General features: G+C 28.6%; 1 protein-coding gene across 1 annotated transcript; it reads right to left on the reverse strand.

Moving 5' to 3' along the window:
• Positions 1-21,049: 21,049 nt before the first annotated feature.
• LOC108343589 (uncharacterized) lies at positions 21,050-23,888 on the reverse strand. The gene is made up of 2 exons (XM_017581953.2): positions 22,498-23,888; positions 21,050-21,943 (listed from the first exon to the last, which is right to left on the reverse strand). The coding sequence occupies exons 1-2, from the start codon at positions 23,441-23,443 to the stop codon at positions 21,438-21,440; spliced, it is 1,452 nt and encodes a 483-aa protein (XP_017437442.2). The 5' UTR covers positions 23,444-23,888; the 3' UTR covers positions 21,050-21,437.
• Between the last annotated feature and the right edge of the window lie 972 nt (positions 23,889-24,860).

The following is a 24,860-nucleotide window of genomic DNA, read 5'->3' on the forward strand; positions in this document are numbered from 1 at the left end:
GCTCATAAATTCATCTTTGTAGTGTGCCACTTTAAGCATGGTGTCACCCTCAACCCTCGCTCCTCTATGTATACCTGTAAAACCAGCTCATTTTCTCATCCTTTATTATTCCACACGTAATATTCAACAACAATTAGCATACCCAAAAAATACACTTACAATCACCCAAAACATAAAAATTCCAACGGTTCTGTTCCAACACCGACCAATATAAAACTTTAGTCATACAACGTCTACGTCGCTATTATTTTATGTATAAAGAAAACATAAAATTCAGTCAATTTTTATTGTTGAAAGTTCGACATCGACTAGAGATAAGACCAAATTATAATATAAGTGAGATGCAAATCTCACCCTACAAGTCGATTTTGTGGGATTGAGTTAGACTTAAAGTCCATTTCTAACATGGTATCAGAGCCAAGTTAGAGCCTATCCTAGAAAGGAGTGTGTTGGAAGTCTCACATCGACTAGAGATAAGACCAAATTATAATATATAAGTGAGGTGCAAACCTCACTCTACAAGCCGGTTTTCATCTCTCGTAACCTGGATTGATTTTTGAGGAATCTGAAGGAGTTTTCGGAGTTTCGGGTTCTGCCATTTTTGTCCAATTTGAGGTTGTAAAAATCAATGGCATCTACCGTTGTTCCTTCTTCTAATAATTCTCAGGCGCAGTCACATTCCTCAACTCTAGGACTTTCTCAAGAGCAAATTCATGGTCTATTGGCACTTCTTCCTCAATCTAATCCCACAGTCACGCATTCTATTGGTCTAGTGAGTTCTCATAATGTTTATACTTCTTCTCAGGATCAAGGTAATATCTATTCCCAATGGATTCTAGACACAGGTGCTACTGATTATATATCCAGTTCTTTGTCTCATTTTATTTCTTATCATAGAATCTCACCAATTACAGTATCTCTACCCAATAAGAACTCTTCATTTGCTCATTTTTCTGGCGTAGTTTCTCTTGGCCCACACCTTACTTTACATAATGTCTTATTTGTTCCTAATTTTTCAGTCAATCTTATTTCGGTTACAAAGTTAACTAAATCTCTCTCTTGTAAAATTACCATTTCTGAATTTTCATGTGAAATACAGGACAAGTCAACCTTGCAGATGATTGGGAAAGCTGAAGAAAGAGATGGCTTGTATGTCATGATAGTTCCTGCATCCGCACCCCTTGGTTCACCAACTGCTATTACTCCTGAGAATTCTATTGCTTGCTCTACAATAAGACCTAACTCTATAGATATTTGACACTCTAGACTAGGGCGTCCTTCTTCTTCTTGTTATATCAAACTACATACCATGTATGCCACTTTACCTGATACAAAATACACTCATTGTGATACTTGTCACTATTCTAAGCAAAGAAAATTGCATTTTCAATTAAGTACTACTGTTTCAAAAGCTCCTTTTGATTTAATTCATGTTAATATTTGGGGGCCTATGGTACTTCTTCTGTTGATGGTTTCAAATATTTTTTAACTATAGTGGATGATAGGTTTAGATTCACATGGATTAAATTGATGGCAAGTAAGTCAGATACAAGATCACAACTTATTGACTTTGTTTCTTATATCAAAACACAATTTGGCATTGATGTAAAAGCTATTAGATCAGATAATGGTAATGAGTTTGCAATGATAGATTTTTATAGACAAAAAGGGATACAACATCAATTATCGTGTGTTGAAACACCTCAACAAAATGGAGTTGTTGAGAGAAAGCATCAACACATTCTCAATGTTGTTAGATCTTTAATGTTTCAATCCCATTTGCCCATAATTTTCTGGTCTTTTACTGTTCGTTATGTTGTGCAACTCATTAATCTTTTACCTTCCAAAGTTTTGGCATATTTTTCTCCATCTCAACTGTTACACAATGTTAAACCTAATATTACTTACTTACGAGTTTTTGGCTCACTTTGCTATGCTTCAACTCTTCAAGCTCATAGAACAAAATTTCAATCTCGTGCAAGAAAATGTGTTTTACTTGGTTTTAAAATCGGAGTGAAAGGCTACCTTTTGTTAGATTTCAACTCAAGGGAAATTTTTTTATCAAGGAATGTAGTATTTTATGAAAACATATTTCCTTTTCTTATTAGTGACAAGCATTCACCTATTGATACACAAAATTCCTTGGATTCTGTCACCAAAATCATTTCCTCTCCATCACCTCTTTTCTCAGAAGTTACTGATCAACCCTCTTTACCACCTACATCTCCTCCTTCTCAACCTGTTTCTGTTGAACCTGCCACTGCTACTCCACAAAGGAAATCAACCAGGCCAAAACATAAACCATCTTATCTGCAGAACTATCATTGCAACATGTTATCTACTTCTTCTGCCACTTAGTCATCCACAGGTACCTTATATCCTATCTCTTCATATCTCTCATATGATGCATTATCATCTCTTCATAAATCATATGTCCTTAATCTTTCCCAAGTTAGTGAACCTAAAACCTATAACCAAGCCATCAAACATGATTGTTGGAGAAATGCCATGGATCAAGAAATTGCAGCTTTAGAAAATACCAAAACTTGAATTTTGACTGATCTACCTTATGGAAAGCAACCTATCGGAGTATACAAAATAAAGAGGCATGCTGATGGAAGTATTGAATGATACAAGGCAAGGTTAGTAGCCAAAGGCTACACACAGCAACAAGGTTTAGATTACTTTGAAACTTTTTCACCTGTTGTCAAACTCACAACAATAAGATTGGTTATGGCTTTAACAGCTTCTAAACATTGGTATTTACATCAACTAGATGTAAATAATGCTTTTTTACATGGGGATCTAGATGAAGAAGTATACATGTCTCTTCCTCTTGGCTACAAAACAGAAAAACCAAGACAAGTTTGCAAGTTGCTGAAGTCTTTATATGGACTCAAGCAGGCCTCTAGACAATGGAATTATAAGTTGACAACTACTTTACTTTCTTTGGGTTACATACAATCAAAATTAGATTATTCACTTTTTGTCAAAAGTGATTCTGCGCATATCACCATCTTACTTGTTTATGTAGATGATATAATCTTGGCAGGTGATGACATACAGGAAATCCAAACTCTGAAGACTCTATTGAATGAAAAGTTCAAGATTAAAGACCTAGGCCAACTCAAGTATCTTCTGGGCTTAGAAATTGCAAGATTTCAACAGGGCATTAATTTGTCACAAAGGAAGTATGCTCTAGAGTTACTATAAGATGTAGGATTGTTGGGATGTCAATCTGTTTCTACTCTCATACAGTCAGGCACAAAATTTTCCAAGACAGAAGGGAAACTCTATTCAGATGTGCATGCCTATAGAAGACTTCTTGACAGGTTATTATATCTAACCAACACGAGACCGGATTTATGTTTTGTTGTTAGTACTCTTAGTCAATTTCTTTCCAATCCTTTGGAAGAACACTATGCAACAACAATAAGGATCCTGAGATATATCAAGAACAATCTAGGACAAGGGTTATTCTTTCCCTCCAACACAAAACATGCTCTCAAAGCTTTTATTGATTCTGATTGGGCTGCTTGCCTTGACACTAGAAGGTCTGTGACTGATTTTAATGTGTTCTATGGTGCATCCTTAATCAGCTGGAAATCCAAGAAGCAAGGTACTATATCTAGATCATCAACCGAAGCAGAATATAGAGCCTTAGCTTCCACAACATGTGAAATTCAATGGCTTCTGTATTTGTTCCATTATTTGAAACAACCTCTACCACAACCAGTTCCTCTATTTTGTGACAATCAATCTGCTATACAAATTGCACAGAATCCAGCCATGCATGAAATGACAAAGCATATTGAAATTGATTGTCATTTCATAAGGGATAAAGTTCAAGCTGGTGTAATTAAGCTCCTGCCCATTTCTACTTCAGCCCAACTTACAGACATTCATACTAAAGCTTTGCATCCAGACAATTTCAATCTTTATTGTCTAAATTGAGCATTAAGGATATATATACTGCAGCTTGAGGGAGATATTAGATTTAATTTATTTTCCTTTCATATATGTGCATTTATGTTCATATATTTATATTCTATTTTTATATTTATATTTTGTTTTTATATTGTTTTAAACAGCTATATATTAATTATAGTCTCTCCTTATTATGAAATAAGATAGACAATTTTCATTCTTTCTTTTCTTCTAACATTTGTTGCTCATTCGTGATTCCCTTTATATTCACACATCACATGTTCACAAGTGGAAAAACATATCATTTTCATTGTACAACTGTCTACTTATTACTATGTGACACAAATTATTTCGGCACGTACGCAAGTAACGTTATTGAAGTAGGAATCAACTTCCCATGTATAGAAGTGGATGTCTCTTAAATTTTTTTGTTTAGTTTATATATTTTAAAAAGTTAATTTTTACTGTAGGAATCTATTAATAAAAGTTTAAATGTCCATTTTTTGTGATAGAAGATAAAGAGGTCTGATCACAAACAAAACTTTAATTCTTGAATACAAAAAACTGTATTTTGGTCTTATATTCAGTTTTTATATTTCTACGTTAAAAATTGTGTAACATTATCTTTTTCTCACCTTTTTTTTTCAATTGATAATTATAAACAAATTAGATGTAAGTTGATAATATAAGATAAGTTGAAAATCTGAATAAAACATATATCTGGATTGAATGAGTCCACTTCATCCCATTATCTTGTCTCTGAGACCACATATATGATATTTCCATTCAATTTTATGCAACACATTAAATTAAAAGTTCACCGTGCACGTCCGAGTATGCATACATACATGTGCCTCTGATATGGATTGAAATTGAAATTAGTTTAGGCATATTATAAATTAGTTTAAGCATTTGAAAATTGAAATTAATAAAATAAAACATATATTAATTAATATGGATTAAAATTGTTTCTCCCTGTCTTAAGATATGTCAAATATTTTATTAACGGATATTAGAAAATTAAATATTATGTTAGTTATAATTTATATATTATTATAATTTGTGCAGATTTGTACACCTGTCTTTAACAGATTTGTACACGTGTCTTTAACAGAGGAAAGATTATAGGATCTTATATATATATATATATATATATATATATATATATATATATATATATATATATATATATATATATATATATATAGATATGGTACTCTACTATTTGAAATAATATATAAGAATTATTCTTTAAACTTTTTATATGATATCAGAGCATGGTTAGAGCCTATGCTAGCGAGATCTATGTGACATTATGTTCCACTTGCTATCGGGGCTATCAGACCACCCATTAATTCTACTCTTATGTTCGAGGTGTCTATATCTCGGCGTGAAAATGGTGTGTTGGAAGTCTCACATTGACTAGAGATAAGATTAATTTATCATATATAAATAGATGCAAACCTTACTTTAAAAACCAATTTTGTAAGATTGAGTTAGGCTTAAAAATCATTTTAAATATGGTATCAGAGCCAGGTCCAATATGGTATCAGAGCCAAGTCCCGATCCTGTACCTATGGGTTATGGGTCCATCATGCTTCCTCTACGCTTTTATTTATTGGAGGGAGAGAAAATTATTTCCCACATCAATTGATATATAATATCAAATGAAATTTAACAATCATATCGACAGAAAATTTATTGGAGGGAGAGAAGGAAACACAAAATAGAGACAAATGATTTTAATCGAGTTACATGTATATTTAATTTAGTTTCATATAATGAAAGTTATGGGATGAATTCTCCTTTATTGTTACTATTGGTGTATATACTTTCATCAAACTTAGATATAACAAAAGGAAAATTTATTTGTTCAATACAGATTAAAAAAACATGAGTTATATAATTTATAATAGATGTGTTGTAAAAAAAATTATAATTAATGCGTCCATGTTAATTTTGTCTGTAGTTATAGTTTTTTTTCTTTTTATTTTACTTATGCCAAGAATTTCAAGGTAAGATATTTATCAAAATTAAAGTTTTGATAATTATAAATTTTATAAAACTCTCATAAAAGAAAAGTTTAATTTTCAATCAAAATTTATGTATGTCTATATTGTATTGTAAGTATATCATTTTATGGGATGAATTAAAGAAAATCCTTCAAATATAAAAGATTTTTGTTATATTCTCTTTTTTACGTAAATGTTCCAATGTTATGGATACACTACTTCGAAAAGAAACATAACATTTAGATTAAATATTTATTTTTTATTGATTTTCCTTCCAAAATTAAAATCTATGATAATTGATTGATTGAAACTAAATGATGTGTTTTAGGTGTTGAGACATCTCATAATAAATAACTTTTTCTTGAGTTATTGAATGAACAAAATAACAATATTTGTATAATTATTTTTTTTTCTTTGCTAGTCACTTTTTTTTCCACTTATTCCTTTTTTTTTCTTTTCTTCTATAATCTCTTTTTCTTTCAACTCTTCTTCTTTATTTTTTATTTTTCTCTAAACTCATCTTCTTTAATTTCTTTTTCTTTTAACTTCTCTTTGTTTTCTTTTTCTCTCACCCTCTTATATACTTTCTTTTTCTCTCACTTAATATCAAAAGCCAAAAATCTAATACCAAATGAGAATATAAATGATAAGTAATGGGATTGATAGGTTATCCCATAGGATCAAAATTATAATTCTTATAACTCAATCCACAACACTTCATAAATAAAAAAAATATTTCTTTATTAAAATTTATATATGTCTATATTGTATTACAAGTATATCCTTTTATAGGATAAATTAAATAAAATCCTCAAAATTTCACATTAATTCTCAATAAATACTCTTTAATAATATCCACTAATATTGTAGTTAATTCATATTATAAATTATTATTTTCTATGTTCAATTTGAAAGATACAAATTAAAAAAAAAAAACTCAAAACATCTCCAAATATCATATCAACTTAAACTTAAATGCTTTTAAATAGAAAATATTGTAATGCAGCTATATTTATTAATGGTGTTTTTCTAGTTATGTTAATGGTATAACATTAAGATAACTTTGATCAATTAAGGTGTATTTCTTTATCTTTGGTTGTAGCACAATGTTAGTCAAATATAGAACTGTTAATCCACACAAATTAACACAATTTTCTGACTTTGTTTTCGGGTGCATGAACCACTTCACTCAAACAGAATAAATTTATGTGCTGCAACATAATCAAATATATCAAAATTTAATGATAATACAACATTAACATTTTGCACGATAAACAGAGCTAAGTTTGATCAAATACTGTGTCTGCTATAGTTACGTAGTTCTAGAGAGCATATGCATGATGGACATGTGGATCCAACAACTTTCTTTACATTTATTTGCAGGTCCATCACCTGCAGACAACCAAAAACCTACGAAAATCTTGTCTTTTATAAACAGAGGACCTCTATAAGCAAATAAATAAACAGTGACTTTCATTTTAATAGTATTTGACATGTATGTGATGCCTATACACCATGTGCTTTAAATAGAAGATTCACACAGCTTACTCTGTGATATAAATACATGTTTAATATGAAACTTATTTTTACACAATTTAATTGTTTTACCACCTTATTTATTAATACGAAGTCTTAATAATAAGTTGAATTCAAATATCTATATAAAATACTTTTGCCATACTTAAATATGTGTAAATCAAACTCGCCCAAATGATACTTCCTTCTGCGAGACCAATAACAAATTTATGATAATATCATTCACTATTATTTTTATAAATATAAAATATATTTACATTTTTATAACTACTTTACCTTTATAATGTATGATTCATTCACCATATATGCATATTCACTTTTTTATTTTTTTTTACGATTTAAATGCATGTTGACCTATTAATATAATGTTGGTGGTTTAATAATGAGATGGTTGAAGGTAATTTGATGATGTAAGTATACATTGAATTATTCAGCAATGAAGTTGTAGTGAATTTGAGTAGACAGAGACTAAAATAATGATTCTTATTAGGAAGAGGTCTAACCAAAGTTTCCAATGAACGCATGATTGTGCTGGTGAGTGTGTCTTACATTTTTGAGCAGAGATAATGAAATTACTTGAAATGGATAGTTTTGAAAACTAAACATTGGGCAATAATTTTAGTGGAATACTGGTAGTAGAGATGTAGTTGTAGCTTAGTCGTTGATAGAAGATTTTGGATTATTTTATTGTTGAATGAGAAATGGGAGAAAATGACGTCTCCTCTGTTTGTGGCTTTAATTTTATGTTCATGTGTGGTGGTGGACTGCAAGGAAAGCAAAGGTATTTTTTTCAGTGATAACGATACTTTGATAGTGTTTCTTTCACAATATTTTAATATTATTTATGTGTTATTATATAATTGATTCAAAATTATTTTAAAATTAATAATAATAATTATAAATATTAACATAGATCAATCACGTAATAACTCATAAATAATATTAAAATATTGTTAAAAAAATATTATTAAAATATTATTATTTTTGTTACAAGAAGAGGAAAGGGTGGGTGCGTAAAAACCCCAACCTCAAGCTTCCCTGCAATCCAACCTAACTCTTCATTCATTGGATTTTGGCATCTGAGAAGCAATTAAGAAAGCAACCAGAGAGTGGTCCCCATTAACTGTTTATCTCAGCTTCCAACGTCCTTTTTAGCTCTTGTAGTTAAATCCACACATGCAAGTAACATCACCTCAACTTTCTCACACTGTTTCTTCTTGGTATCTCATTCTAAATGGAAAATCTACACAACTAAACATAAAACATACACCTCTTTATTCATTTCTCATCAAAACCTTCACCAAACCATCTCTTTTGTCCTTAATGCTCACTAAACAACAAACCAAACGTCTATCTCTCTCTCTCTCTCGTCGGTATGCACTGCTTAATTTCATTCTCCACCTTATTATGCACCAGTTTCATTATCAACTATTTTTATCCCCTAATAACTCCAATACACACTTGCTTCAACAAAATAAGTTTCTACAATCATTGTCAATTGGATCAGACAATTATCTCCATTCATTACCGACAATTTTCATCAACAGTTCTTAACTTTCATGTTTGTTAATCACCGTAACTTCTGAGATTGCTAATACCAATTAATTCGGTTCCTATCATTGCAAAATCAATTGAATTCCTTCGTGTATTGGATAATTATTACTGTCAAATTTTGTCTCCAAAACTTAACTTCTATTCCCTGTTCCGGTGCCTGGTAAAATTAATTAGTATGTAATAATGTCAATGATTAAAATAATTAATACCTGTCAAAGTTATGTATTAAGATGACTCTTACTGAAGTTCGAGGAATTACTATACCCTTATTATCAAGGATTAAAATGATCAAGTAAATCATTACAACGTCTGATGCTAACTTCACAGTTACGTTGCTAAATGATTTTTTTTATCTAGTAATTTTATCAAGCAATCTATCATCGGGTAGAAATTTTGAGAATTCATAAATACAAATTTACAACCATTTATTATGTAGTTAATATAATCAAAATTTTAACCTTTTTCTTATTACATGTTCATTTGATGTGCGTGGATTAATCTATATATATATTCCAATTTATCCATCCATTAGTTAGTAGCAATTTGTGATTATCTGAATGAATTGCTTCATTAAATATTTTTATTTGGTTATACTAATGAGTTTCATTAAAGATTTTACTTCATCAACTTAATCTCAAATCGCCAATATATAATATAATCTTCAAGATAACTCTATATAACTAAAATTAATCGATTTTACTGTGATATTTTTATTATAAACATTTATAGTTGCAATATATATAAAATATATTTTAAAGTTCATTTCGTTCCTCTTTTAACAGAACAGGTTTTGTTTTGAATTTATGCTTAAAAATCGAAACCTAAAAACTTACAAGAACTTGAAAACAGAATCTTAGTAATGATGTTCATTCCTAAATAGCACCCAGCATGGTGAGCAATTAATGAAAGAAATGTTGCTGCAATAGAAATACAAACACGGGGGTTTGCAATCATAAACTAACCAAAAACCTGTAACTTTGAAACTAATGGGATTAATGCAAAGAAACCATAGATTGGTAGAAAAAAGAAGTAATCATTATCAGTCTGGGTCCACGTGGCAAAGTGTGTAATTAAAATTAATTTAGGGCTAACTTTTTAAAAGTGCATGAATATAGCATAGGTTTTCCATCAACCATAGTCAGGTAAATTAACTATTATACCCTCTCTAACATTAATTGTCAGTTATCTTAACAGGATAATTTATATTATTATTATATTTTATAGAATAATATGAATATTGTATAGTATAGATTATAAATATTATATTAAGTAATAGAGTATCTGCACACTTTATGCGTTATATCTGAACAATTTGTGACAATGAACATATATTTACATACAAAGCATTAGCGATTTTCTATGAAAAAAATCTAATACAGAAAGTAACTCCATACGCAAACATACTAGGAATGCATTTTACAGTTTTTTAAGTACTTGCAGTATATAAGTTTTTAATAAATATTGGTTTATTCGTGACCTCAAGTGCTTAACTTATTAACGTGGAACTCGTTAACATAAATCTAAGAATTACTACAAGGGAAGGTTATAAATCATTTTGTTAAACTCAAACTAGTTTTCAAATGTTTCATGAATTCCTTTAGAAATGTAAAATAAATAAATAAAAAATAAAAAAAATAAGGACCATCAAAATGAATTTTGTCTAACAAATTAAAGCATAATTACATGCACACTCAGAAATCATACACTAACAACCAACATTCTTAATAGACGCTGTAATCTAAAAACTTATTTTGTCTAAAAGTATGCATGTTTAGCTACCGACTGAAGGAAAATATTGTAGGGTGAAGAACCAGGTCTGTTAAATTTGTAATATTGGGCTAGTAAAATTCGAGTTAGGATAATCCTTGTTACTGGACATTGAAGAAGTTGTTTGGGCTATAAGAATTGTCCGAGATGACGCTGTTTTCTTTTGCACCTCTTTATTATTAAATGCACCTTTATACTAATAAAAAAAGTTAAAACCATTATATCTGTCGCTGTGTCATAACAGCCATTACACCTAAGTTCTCCTTTGCATTCTGTGAGGGGAAGAAAATGAGAAGCAACACCTTGTTCCAGAAAAGAGCTTATTTTGGAAAACTTGTTCTAAAATCTATCGTTTATGTTTTAGAAAGTTTATTTTGAAAATTCTGCATTAAAAAACTCATTATGGAACACTTTTAAATAATTAGAAAATTTCGATTTAGAAAGTTTATTCTGAAAAGTATCATATATGTTTTTGAAATTCTACTCCGTGAAATCCATTCTAAAATGCGTTTGAAGAAATCCTATTCTAGGTATTTTGTTGTGAAAATCATGCTCCACGATTTCTGAAAAATTTTATAACGAGAAATCCATAAATAACTTTTACTGAAGACAAACTGATCATTTTAAATTTTAAGAACAGTTAGAAATTCTGGGGGTGGAGAAAAAAAAAGAGTGGCGTAGACTAATCTAGAGTCTGGCTTTGTGGTTTATTGACATGATCCAACAACTCTGTATTCTGGACCGACTTTTCAATTCGGAGGGTTACTCCCTACACCGCCCTACTTTGCTCCTTGCACCATCACATTTTTTTTAAATTCAAAAATTATCCTTTATATTTTAAAATATCCTACACCCCACCTCTTTTCTTCGACGGATATCAACATTACAAAAAATTCTTCAATGGATGTGTCACATCCGTTGAGTTTCCTTTTTTTTTTAAATTTTTAATTTTTTAATTTATTGTATTTTAAATTAATATATAAATATTATTTAATTTTTTTAAAATTATTACTTAATTATTTATAAATTAATTTTATTTTATTTAATAAAATAATTATTATGAATTTTAATTTATGTATTATTATTTAAATAATAATTAAAAATTTTGTTATAAATCTACTAAACAGAACGGATGTGGCGACATCCGTTGAATTAGTTTTTTTTTTTTAGTTTTTAGTTTTTTATTTTTTTATATTTTAAATTAATATATAAATATTATTTAATTTTTAAAATTATTACTTAATTATTTATAAATTAAATTTATTTTATTTAATAAAATAATAATCATTAATTTAATTTATATATTATTATTTAAATGATAAATAAAATACTTTTTAAAAATCTATTAAACGGATGTGACCACATCCGTTGAAGTTTTTTTTTAAATAAAAATAATAAATTAAAATATAAAATATGTAAACGGATAATAACATTCGTTGAAGGTGAAACGGATATTGACATCCATTTTATAAAAGGACAAATTAGATATGAGATGGTGCAGGGAGTGGTTGGTGGTGGTGAAGGAAACAACTCTCTTCAATTCATGGGTAACTATTACAACCCGGCCCAGTATAATGTTAGACAAAAAACCAACATTGTGCCAGTGCCACACGTGTTTAAAAGGTAAAAATACTTACAAAAAACATTAAGCTCCTTCATATATAACAAATTTAAACATATATCCTCGAATTTAAATATTTTTTTAGAATCATTCATTTCTCTAGTTCCTGAATTTTAGATTTTGTTTTTCACTTCTAATTTGTTTAATATATTAGTCTCTGCAAATAAATAAAATCGATTTTTAGTCTTATCATATAATCCAAAGCGAAAATAATGAATTTTATAGATATATAATTTAAAATTAAAAAAATAGGAAGGATAAGAAGCACCAACCTTCAACAACACATACCTTTGTCATGTCTTTCTTGTGGTAAAAAGAACTTACTCTAAGTTCAAGGTTATCAGGTTTAAGGCTTTTGCATTCTACAATTTCACGAACCCTACGTTAGCATTCCAAGCTCTTCCTGCGCAAGCTATAGTTTTGGAATGCACATTAGCCGCATCTTTTTCATCCTCTCAATTTTATTTTCATTGCCGTTTCATCTGTGAATTGATAACTTACCATGTACTATTATATTAATGCTTGTAACTTGAATCCCAGAATATACTGTTATTATTTGTTGTAGTTCTTGCACCACCGATTTGAAATCCGTCGAGCTGGTGTGTTTGTGTTTAGAAAGTTGTGCCTTCAGTTTTCAGGAAATAGATGAGCTATGCTGTGAATGGGTTCCAGTACCCTGATTCCACCTCTGATAAAAGAAATGCAGTATGAATCACTCGTGTTAGAGAGGGAAGTTTCTTTATTCTTAAATTTAGTTTTTCAAAATTAGTTATTACTCCTTTCACATCCAATAGTTTTACATAGTTTAGAAATTGAGGCTTAAGGCAATTTAAATATTTATTTTTTCTTTCATTTTGAGGTGTCTTTTAAACAAAATCATAATGAGTTTTAAATCTCGAATGTATGCTAGACTTAGTATTGAAATATTGACCTTACCGTGAAACCGATAATAGATCATTTGAAAGTTCCAGAAGACAATATCTCAATGTATAGTAGACTTGGGATTGGAAAGTTGACCTAATGTGAGACCGATAATGAAATATTCGATCTCTTAAGTCTTTCAATGGAACTTATGTGTTCTTACCAATAGTTTCATATCGCCTAAAAATAGAGGTTAAAGGCAATTTAAATATTTCTTCATAAGAAAAGTCCAAAGTCAATCCTAAGAAAAATTGTTCAAAGACATGTCTATTTTAGAGAGTCTCTCTCCCATGTCTTTTAAGAACAAAATCGTGATGGAGCTCCAATGTAGGGTGAACTTGGAATAAGAACATCAATGCCCAATGTGGGACTGATAATGAAACATTCATCCTACCACACTCAATAATACTCATTTCTCCATCTACCCTACAAGGCGCTTTATGTCATCGAGTTATGGGACTGATAATGAAACATTCATCCTACCATTCTCAATAATACTCATTCTTCCATCTACCCTACAAGGCGCTTTATGTCATTGAGTTTCTTTTCAGTGTCCAAATCGTCAGTGTCATCAAGTCACTAACTTCCTTGACCTTGCGGCACTAGACATACGTTAACCTACATAAATGGTCTTACTACCTTGTAACAAACTCTTATTGCATTACTACTTTGTAATGAACTCTTATTGCAGTACTTTTTTTAGCCAACAATTAAGAATTATTTTTTCCCACTTACTACATCAAAAACTAAATCACAATATTCTCATGAAAATTGAACGGTTATAAAAAGATTTGTAATATAAATACCTTAAGTGCAAATTTATTTTTGTTGCATAAAAAACTAAATCACAGTATTATGAAAAAAACCAAACAATTATAATAAGATTTTTAATAGGAATCTCTTTATGTTTCAAAGATATATAAGGTAACATGTTAGAATTCCATTTTCTAGTACATGGTGAAAATGAACTTCAACTTACATCATTTTTTCTAAAATTATATTCCCAATATATTTTTGTCATTTATAATTATCCTCACACTTTTTTTTTTCATTTCCAAATAAAAATTAGATAAAATTTTTAAAATGAAAGAAAAAATCAAGTATATTGAAATAGAAAAAATAAGTTTTCCACAATCCAAAACAAATAATATATTAATTTTAAAAATGTCTAGTCCGGACATGTAAATGTCACATAAATTAAACAATAAGATCATCTATATTAAGAACTGGTTAACATATAAATGTCATAAGAGGTTTTCTACAAACTCATATCAGTGATAGATATCTGTATCTATCAAGGCTTTGGGGTATTTTAGTGGCCCATAATTAAAGGCAAAGAAGTTATCAATCTTGCTTTAGCAAACTATCGAGGGTTTCTACTTTGTATCTATAAAGGCTTTGGGATATTTTAGTGACCATGTAGGGAGGGACAACACACACATACAGATCTCCACATTGGTAAGATATTGTCTGCTTTGGACCAAGCCCTCACGGATTTATTTTTAGTACCACTCCAAAAGACCTCTTATGTGTATATAAATCAATGTTCATCTTTTATTTTATCCGATGTGAGATTTTATTTGTACCCAAACAGTCCAACAATACAAACTATCCCATCTACAAAATATATTAGGAAAAACCCTATTATTGCTAAAAACAAAAGAGGCCTTCATGTCACATCTAGCAAAATGAAAGGACCTTAAATGTTCTTTTGGTTGATATTTCTCATAAATGACACTATCCAACGACTCTGCCATGTTTACAAAATTTTAAATCACATAAATTAAAAAATGGACAAACCAAAAATCATTTTTTTATTCAATTATAATTAACATTGAATATGATTTTAAAAAACATTTAATTCAATCTAATAATAAAATTTACATATTTAGATAGATAGATATAGATTACTAATAAATCCATCTCATGTCACATGTTTACACATTTATAAATTAATAAGTACTTATTAATTAATGATAAGGAAAATATTAGAAATTCATCACTTACTCTTTTGAACATAATTTATTGAAATTTATTAAATATTATAAACATTTGTGAGTCCCACATTCTATTTAATGATTTCCTTTTCTTATAACCAACTGGCAGATTGTTCTAATTTAAGAGTATTGTCTTTGGATCATGAGAAAGAAGATGAGTTAAATATTATGAGGGAGACAGTGAGAGTTCTATCATCTATAATGGTCCTATTCAACTTAAAATTATCTTCAATAAAAAATATTTGGAGTTTGTAAGAAAATTATGAAAATATGTTTAGTTAAATACAATTCTAGCAATCATATAGATAAGTCATGTCAATGTATTTGTCAAGCTGTGTAAATTTATTTTACGCACTATATAAAGTACTAAAGGAAAGTGCAAAAAGAACAGATCATATATTTGATATTTTGAATTTATTATTATTATTTTAACTACTTGTTTTATTTACACGATGTGATAATATTTATATTATTTATATACTTTTAACCATATTTTACTTTCATATTTATTTAATTATAGAATTTAACCACACACCACATTAATAAGGCAACAGAAGTTTTGAACCCTCTAATGTGCATTACACTGCACACGCAGACCTTAAGAACATCTTTAACAGGAGTTTATACCTCCATCGTTGAAAAAAACCTATAAATATGCAACAACTTTTTATATATAAAGGTCCAAATTAAACATATATATATATATATATATATATATATATATATATATATATATCACTGCTTTATTTTTTTATTTATTTTTGGAGAAAAAATTGACAAGAGAGTAGAACAATTAGGTTAGTGGTTTTGATAGTAAAAATAAAATATTAGAAAGTAGTTTTATTTTATTATTCTGTTTTTGACCACTGAGAAAGGAAAAACTTTATTCTGACCTTTGACGAATTTTAACTAAGGATGGATAGTTTGACACGTGATTTCTTTTATGATAATTTTATAATTATATTTATTTTTTTTCTTTGGTATATGATCCTGTTTAATGTGTAGGTTAATAGATGCCCAGTTGCCAAACATGAAAGGCACAGGTGTAGAATTTATGAAATTCTTCTTATGTGGCCATCAAAGTCAAACCCTAAATCTAACATCAAAACTCAAGAAGAATTTTCATTCCAACAAGCCCTTACAAACATCCTTAGGAAAATGGAACATATGTTTAAATGAAGAGATTAATTAAATTTAATTGGGTTGGCTTATCAAAATAGATCTCGTTAATTCACTTAAAAATGTGTCCTTTAATTGTGTTGTGGAAGGTAAAATCTTTAAAAAAAAAGAAATTATCTTTCTTGAAAATACTTCTCCAATTTGAAAAATACTAATATTCGAATAAAATAGAAATTTCAACGATTGAATAATCAATCGTGAAAGAATCAATTCTCCATGATAGGTTTTCTCACGCAAAATATTACAGCTACGCTACTTTTGTTTTATTTTTTTGAGTATTTTAAAACTCTATTTTATATAGTTTAATTTCATTAACTCAGACTGTAATTATTAGTTTTGGATTCAAAGTTACACGATTTTTACCAAACATATGAATCATTACAATGGCACTAAAGAAAGAATATATATTTGAGTAACAATACCTTTTGCTATAATTATGAATATCCTTGCCTTTTTCTGTGCTCATGCTTCCTCAGCTTCTCCTTCAATGTTCTACCAATTGAAAGTCATAGCCACAAATATCCACGACCACCACATTTCCATCAGCTGAAGAAGAATGAGAAAAAGAAGAAAGAGGAAAAGAATCATAAATCCTTCTTTTTGGAAAACTACTAATTTAATGTTCTGTATTAATTTAAAGTTTCTCTTCAGTTTTTGTTTGTTTGAAATGACTGTTTTGAAAAGTTCGATTATTAAGACTCACCTATGAGTTTTAATCTGTTTATCTGTTTCTTAGAATACAAAATAGCAAATGTTAATCAGTGTTTTAAGGACACAGAAACTCAACAAATATAATTAAATCAATTTTTTTATTATTAACTTACGGTATCTCTGAAGAAAATTGGAGAGAAAATAAATTACATCAGACATTTTTTTTAAATAAATGTTAATATTTTTTTATTGAATTGTGTTTTATAAAAATTTACCGTTAAATTATATTAGACTAAACTTTATATCAAAATTGACTTAATATACTTTTTTAAAAATTTAAAATATATTTGATCGTCAATTTTAATTTTAATAAAAAATAACATTGATAGTTCGAATAAGGTACAAATATAACTTAAGAGTCTGATCGATTATTTTTAAATATAAAATTATCGATGGTATAAAATTTGTTAAAAATAACAAAAGATATAATTTAATCACTCTTAAAAAATATTTAGTATATTAAAATATTAACTAAATATCATCCTCAAATCATCTTCCTTTTCACGTCTTCTTTAATCATTTTAATTACGAGTTTTGAGCTTTTAATTAATTTTTTAAATAATTTTATAAGTCAGTTTTTGATAGGGATAAAAATAGTAATAAATTCATCTCATTTATTTTAGGCTTAAATACTTACTTCGTCTTTATGTTAAGAGCTGAATTTCTGTTAAATACCCGGTTTTTAAAATGAAGACATTGAGTCCTATATTATGAAAAAAATATCAATAAGGTCCACAAAAAAAAACAAGTTTAACAAATTATCAAAGAAAAAGCTAAAGAAGAGAAAAAAAACAGCTAGACACCAGAAGAGAGAAGAGAAAAAGTAAGGTCACATCACCATGGACTTAACGCCGAGTACTAAACATAAATTCACCTAATGAAGACGAAGTAAGCATTTAAGACTTTATTTTACTTGGTATTAAGTGAGACAAGCCGGTATCAAAATATAAACTAGCATGTGGGATTGATTTGTTAATTTTTATTTTTTTAAAATTTTGAAAGTAGTTATATATATTATCATCTTTCTTTTTACATCTTCTTTTAATAATTCTTATAAGTCAGTTTTTTAACCGGTTTTTAGATAAAGATAAAAAAAAATAGTCAGTCCATCACATTTTGGTTTACTTGTTATTGATCCTTAAAAATGAAGTGAGATAATATGTGTTAAAGTATAAACTATTAAGTTGATGAATTGACTTGTGAACCTTTTTTAATTTCGAAAGTAGTTACATATACTAGTGAAAATATAAAAGTTACTGCATGACTTTCTTTTATAACTAGTTTTAAACTTTGTCTATGCATACGTGGGTGTTTGGTGTTTGTTTCAGTGCTTATTAAAAAAAATTAGAGATTGAGAAAATAAATAAAAAATATTTTTAAGTTTATAAATAAATTTTGAATAGAATTAACATAAAAGTTAATTTATATATTTTAAAAGTTAATATATTTTAAAAAATATAAATAGTAGATTTAGTAAAACTATAAAGAATAAAACATGCACAAAAATAGAGTATATCTTCTAAAAATATAAAAGATATACATAAATATGTAGAGAAAACTCTTCTAAAAATATAAAAGATATACATAAATATGTAGAGAAAACTCGCTAAAAATATAAATCGATGTATGAAAAGACTGATCTAATATATATTTGTTAGACTTATCTAATTAGTGTACTCACAAACTCGTCTAATATATATGGTTAAATTCGTTTAATATGTATTGTTAAATTTGTCTAATCAATATATAAACACACTTATCTAATGTGTTTTATTAGACTCGTTTAATGTAAATTGTTAGACTGGTCTAATTAATATTATGTATATTGCAAAAATAATTTAATCAGATAATGAATCAAGTTGTTTAATATATATTAATAAATTCATCTAATATGTATATGAATAAAATCATCTAAAATATACTCTAAAATATATTGTTAGATTTGTCTAATTTATATATATATATATATATATATATATATATATATATATAAATAAATAAATAAACATCTAAGTGTTTCAAGAATCTTTTAAGTAATGTATTAACATATTTTTCTTAAGTGTCAAAGTAATAAAAAATTATAAAAAAATAAAATTAAGAATGAAAATAAAATAGTATATAAATGTATTTTTATATTAAAGACAAATCAATTTAAAATTAAAGAAGGTAAACAACTCTAACAACAAAATAAATATAAATAAATAAATAATAAATTAAGAAAATAAATTTTAAAATACTTATACACAAAATAAATATAGATAATAAAATAAAATTAAAATTATATATATATATATATATATATATATATATATATATATATATATATATATATATTAACCTTTGAAATCAACTAAATACAATATTTGTTAAAAGTTCTATGCACACATTATAAGTGTAATTATTTATTATATAATATCAATTTAAAATTTACATATTAAAATATCAATCATATTTGATAATAAGAAAATTTATATTATAATTTAATATAGATTGTTGATAATTTTTTAAAGATAAAATTATTATTACTATTTTTAAATAATAGTATTTTACAAAATAGAACTAAAAGATATTTTTTAATTTAATTTTATTAAATGATCAAGTAATGAAATATCATAGAAAAAAGTAATATAAAAAATAATTAATTTAAAAATTATATTATTTTATGAAATAAAAGTAAAATATATTGAATAATCAGATAATTATAAATTATATTAAATGATCAACTAATTATAAAAAAAGTATTTTAAATATAAAATTTGAATAAAAACGTAAATAAATAAATAATTAGAAATTATATCAAACGCACAAATAATTATAAAAAAATAATATTTTTAATATAAATAATGGATAAAAACGTAAATAATCAAATAACTAAAAATTATATTAAATAACCAAATAATTATAAAAAAATATCTTAAATATAAATCATGGATAAAAACGTAAATTACATTTATAGATTAATGTGATAGAAAAAGAAAAACATTAAAAATATCAAATGACTAAAAAATTAACAGTTGGAACACTTATTAATTAAATAAACATGGATAAAAAAATATTTTTCTTATTATATTATTTTCTTATATTATAAAATAATAGATAATAGATAAATAATAAAAAAATATAAATGTATTATTATTGTATATTATTATAATTATAAAATTGAATATAAATAATTTGTATAGTTTATTGTAAATGGTATTTTATTTTTATTTATAGGTATAATTAAAAAATGGTTAAGTTCAAAAGACAATAAAATTATAAAAATCGATTAAACTTAAAGAAATAATTACTTAAAAAACAAAATTGAGAAAATAATTGTTTTAATTTAAAAAACTATTTAAATGGTAAAAGTTAAAAGTAAAGATTAACATGAAGAAAATCCCTTTCTATATATATATATATATATATATATATATATATATATACTAAAAATATAATTTTAATTTTTAATTTTTAATTATTAATTAATATCTTAAATAAAATAATTATTATCTTTATATATTAAATTAAATTATTCTATTAAAATTAAACATTGTTAAGTACATTTAAATTATAATGTTATTTTATACTTATATCTTTTAAATAATAATATATAAAATTTATTTTAAAAAAATAGGCTGACGGCTCACTAATTTGAAAGACTAATCCACAGATCCTAACTAGTTTTTCCATCTCTAATTATGGAACATTGAACCATGTCCTTTCTAGAAGCTAAAAAAGTTGTTGAATTTAGTTATAACCATTCCGTTCCTTTTTATTTCTAGATATTGATTTTATTAACCATTCACTGGATAAGGCAAAATAATATTAATTTTCACAGACAGTAGAAGCCTGGACATTTTTTTTTTATTATATGAGAATACAATATTTACAGGGGAGTGCTTATGTGATGTTCTCTTCCAAATGTAAAAAATGAAAAGCCTGGGAACTCAGAAAGAAGAAGAAAACGAAAGAAACTGTATCTGACTAGTTAGTCAATGTTAAGCCTCCACCGTTGCTGATGATAGATAAAGTACTGTTTCATGTGTATCAATATCTCTTTGTGTGTTCTCTATATTTGTATAGAACTAACCCATGCCGAAGATCCCATTCAGATGTGGTACATCAAACATTCTTCTACACAATGCATGTGCAGCAAAGCCATGTTCCATTTGGATCAGCAAGGAACAGCAAGGAACGATGATGTTACCAACGTGCACTCTTTGCTGTAATCTATGATATTGTGTTCGGATATTTTCCAGAACCATCTATGACGATTTCAAACAGATCAGCCTCAGACTCCTCGTCAAAATCCAATGTTCGATTATGGTTATGGTTATTATTATTATTGTGGCTTCCTTTGGTTGTGGAGCGATTGAGCCATTGAGAATCGATCCTTCCCATTGAGAATAGCTCCTTGCTGTCATCGTAGCCCAAGGTAGCTGCAGGGGAATTTACAAGTGGGGCTATGAAGCATGGATTTGGTGTTCTCTGGGCATTCGCAGGTGCATATTTGAATGCACTTTGTCCAAAATTAACTAACACCATAATGTCTATATTTGCAGCCATGATCGGAAAAAGTGGTGTGCCAAACTCCTCTGTCTGGCAGTGGATTACATGCATCAGATCAGAGTCTATTGTGAAGAAAACCTTCTTCTGCCTTGGATCAAATCCACAACCGATCACTTTATCAGTTCCCACCCACTCTGCCTTCTCCGATTCACGTACAAGTTTCATTCCTGTAACCAATTTTCATACTTAGATGTCTCAAAAAGATACATACCGGAAATATAAATTGCATGTTGTAAGTAAAAGTAACACCATCTTTGATTCCCTTCACAGATTTTTTGTTCTGAAAGCCATTTTCTAAACAATCTGCCACCATTTAACAACCAATTTCTCATCCAAAAGTTCTTAATTTTTTAATTGTATTTAAAATAAGTTTTTCAAAACTAAAAAGCAAAAGCAGCCCGTTTTGTTCTTGCATCTCTATCTCTCACACCACCCTCCATCAGTTGTGTAAACAGCCTTCTTTAATCATTGCATTCCGAAAACCACAGACAGCTTTTGAAAGACACCCTGAGTATATGTATCGTTTTCTACTCGCTGTTTTAACCCCAATAGACAAAACAAAATAACAAAACGAAAAAAAAATTCATGGTTGTTACAAACTACTACAACTTCACCTAATCTGGTCTACAAAACTGTACCTAATTTGGTCAAATGGTAGCAAACAAACGAAGGTGAATCAGTAATCTAATAGCAGGTTAATGATTTATGAGTTAATGGTTACCATCAAGATAGAGAGAACCGTTGGAGTTGAAGCCAATGCTGCCGGGATAGCTACCGGGGACTCTCAAAGGAACAGAACCCCCTGCTGTTAACCCCAACGAGAACATCACAGATTCACCTTTCCCACTCTCTCCTTCAACATTGTTGATTTTATTACTTCCATTCCCACTGGTAACATGAACCAAAGCTTCGGAATTCCCTTTGCCATTGGAGTTCCCTTGAACCAAAAGCTTGGTCTTCTCACCTTCCCCACTCTTTCCAACAGATTCACACTCATCGCCACGTGAATACAAAATGGTAATCTCAAAATATGCTTCTTGTGGGAACGCACAATTCCCCAGGGGAGGGCCAGGCAAAGGCAAAGCCCCTCTAATGATAGAAGCAACGCCCAGAGAACCATTATTGTTGTTGCCTTGATGAGACTTTTTTATACCAGGATTCAATCTGACCTTCTGCATAAACTCAGCAGATCCACGTGCCACTTCCCAGCTTATCTCAGCCTCTGATTCTCTCCCAAAATCACTCCCTCCCGGTGCGGCACACGCTCCCAAAAGTGCCGATCTTTTCGAAGGAGACGGCGTGTAACTCTTGTACCCCGTGAAGGCAAATCGTGACCATCCATTTTCAACAGCATCAGAAGCCATGGATGGATGATCACCCCAATTGAAGACGCTTCTTTTCCCCGACACCCCACCGCCGCGAAAAACATAGTAATTGTAATTACCCTTGTTGCCGTTCTTGCTCCCCTGATCCAACTGAAAAGGTTGCTGATGGATCCTGGAAACTGAAATCCCTCCCTGCACACTCTCCACCCTGGTCAAACTAGTCGGTTCAACGAAATTCGTGCCATTTCTTTTGCGACACCAACGGAAGAGAAAGACCAACGTAAGGGTGGAGACGCATCCGACGGCGGCTGCGGCCACCGCGACGTGTATCCACTGCCTCATCTGTTCCTTCAAGTGTTGGATTTGAATTGGGTTTGTTTGGTTTGCGGGGTTGTATGCATAGATAGTTTGTTGGTGTGATGAGAAAATAAAAAATAAAAAATAAAAGAATAGGTGGAGTGATGGGTAAGGGAGAAAGGAATGAGTGAGAGAGGGGAAATTGAAATTATGAAACGGGTTGGGTGGCGTGGAGGCGGGCGTGGACTAAGACCGGTTCAATCAAAGAAAGCATGCAGGAGGAGAAGAGAAGAGGGGAGAATAGAAGAGATGTAGCATTACTACTAGAAGGACACACGACGAGGTAAGGGTAAGGTAGCGTTTTTGTTTGATTAAGAATTGTTTGGCAGTTCCCTATAATTTAATACTGTGGGAACCGACAAACTCTCCTCGTTAAGCAAACAACGCGTTTGACGATTTATTGTGTCTTCTCATTTCAAAGGAGAGAGAGAAAGAGAGAGAGCAAAGCAAGAAGACTAATAAGAACTGTGGTTGAGTTGCTTCTGCTTTCCATTAGCAAGCACTTCCAGAAACTCAAATTATGACCTCAGGCAGTAAAATAAAAAGTTTTTTTAACCTTATTTAATACATTATTCTTCTTGAAAACATAAACAGAATAAAAATTTAACATACACGTATCTTCAGCTGCCACTCTATCTCTAATTGGAGATCGAATCCCGTATTTAAATTAAACAAGTTAAGGATCTACAGAGATTGCAAATTTAACAAATTGTTTGTAAAGTGAGGCCATTTGGTTCAGTAAACTGAGTTCTATACATTTCATGTATATAATTTTTACCAAAAAGTTCTTATATCCAGATTTTAAATTTAACTTAATTTTATAAAATCAATTTATAAAATAAAATTTATAAATATCTTTTAAGTACTCTAAATAAATATTATTAAATTAGGGTAATAATTTAATATTTTATTAAATATTTTAAAAATTGATCATGACTTGAATAATAAAAGGCCAATCAATTAAAAATAGAAGAAGAAGAAAAAATGAAAATGGAAACATAAAAGATATAACAAATAAATGTAAAAATTAGAATGTGAGGAAGAACTAAAATAAGCAGCACGGCTATCCTAATAGAATTGAGGAATAAAATTACTAATGTGAAGAGAAGAGAGATATAGGAAAATAGTTTCATAATAATAAACGCAATGATTAAAGAAGAAAGGTCTAATAATGAAGAAGTAAAAGAGTATAACTATAGAATGTAAGAAAATAATTATAATTATTAGCAAAGATGACAGTTTTTACCTGTTAAAATAAACACGAAATTTATGAAAGAAAATGTCGATTTTCTTGTTATCTTGTGGATGGCAAGAGAACGTAGGCTTTTCAGAAAGTTGGAAATGTTAATGATTGTTTTTTCTGAGTTCTTATTCATCTGGCACAGACATTTTGGTTGGGTTC

This window comes from Vigna angularis, chromosome 4 (assembly GCF_016808095.1).
Source record: "Vigna angularis cultivar LongXiaoDou No.4 chromosome 4, ASM1680809v1, whole genome shotgun sequence".
In the NCBI taxonomy this organism is placed as follows: Eukaryota; Viridiplantae; Streptophyta; class Magnoliopsida; order Fabales; family Fabaceae; genus Vigna; species Vigna angularis.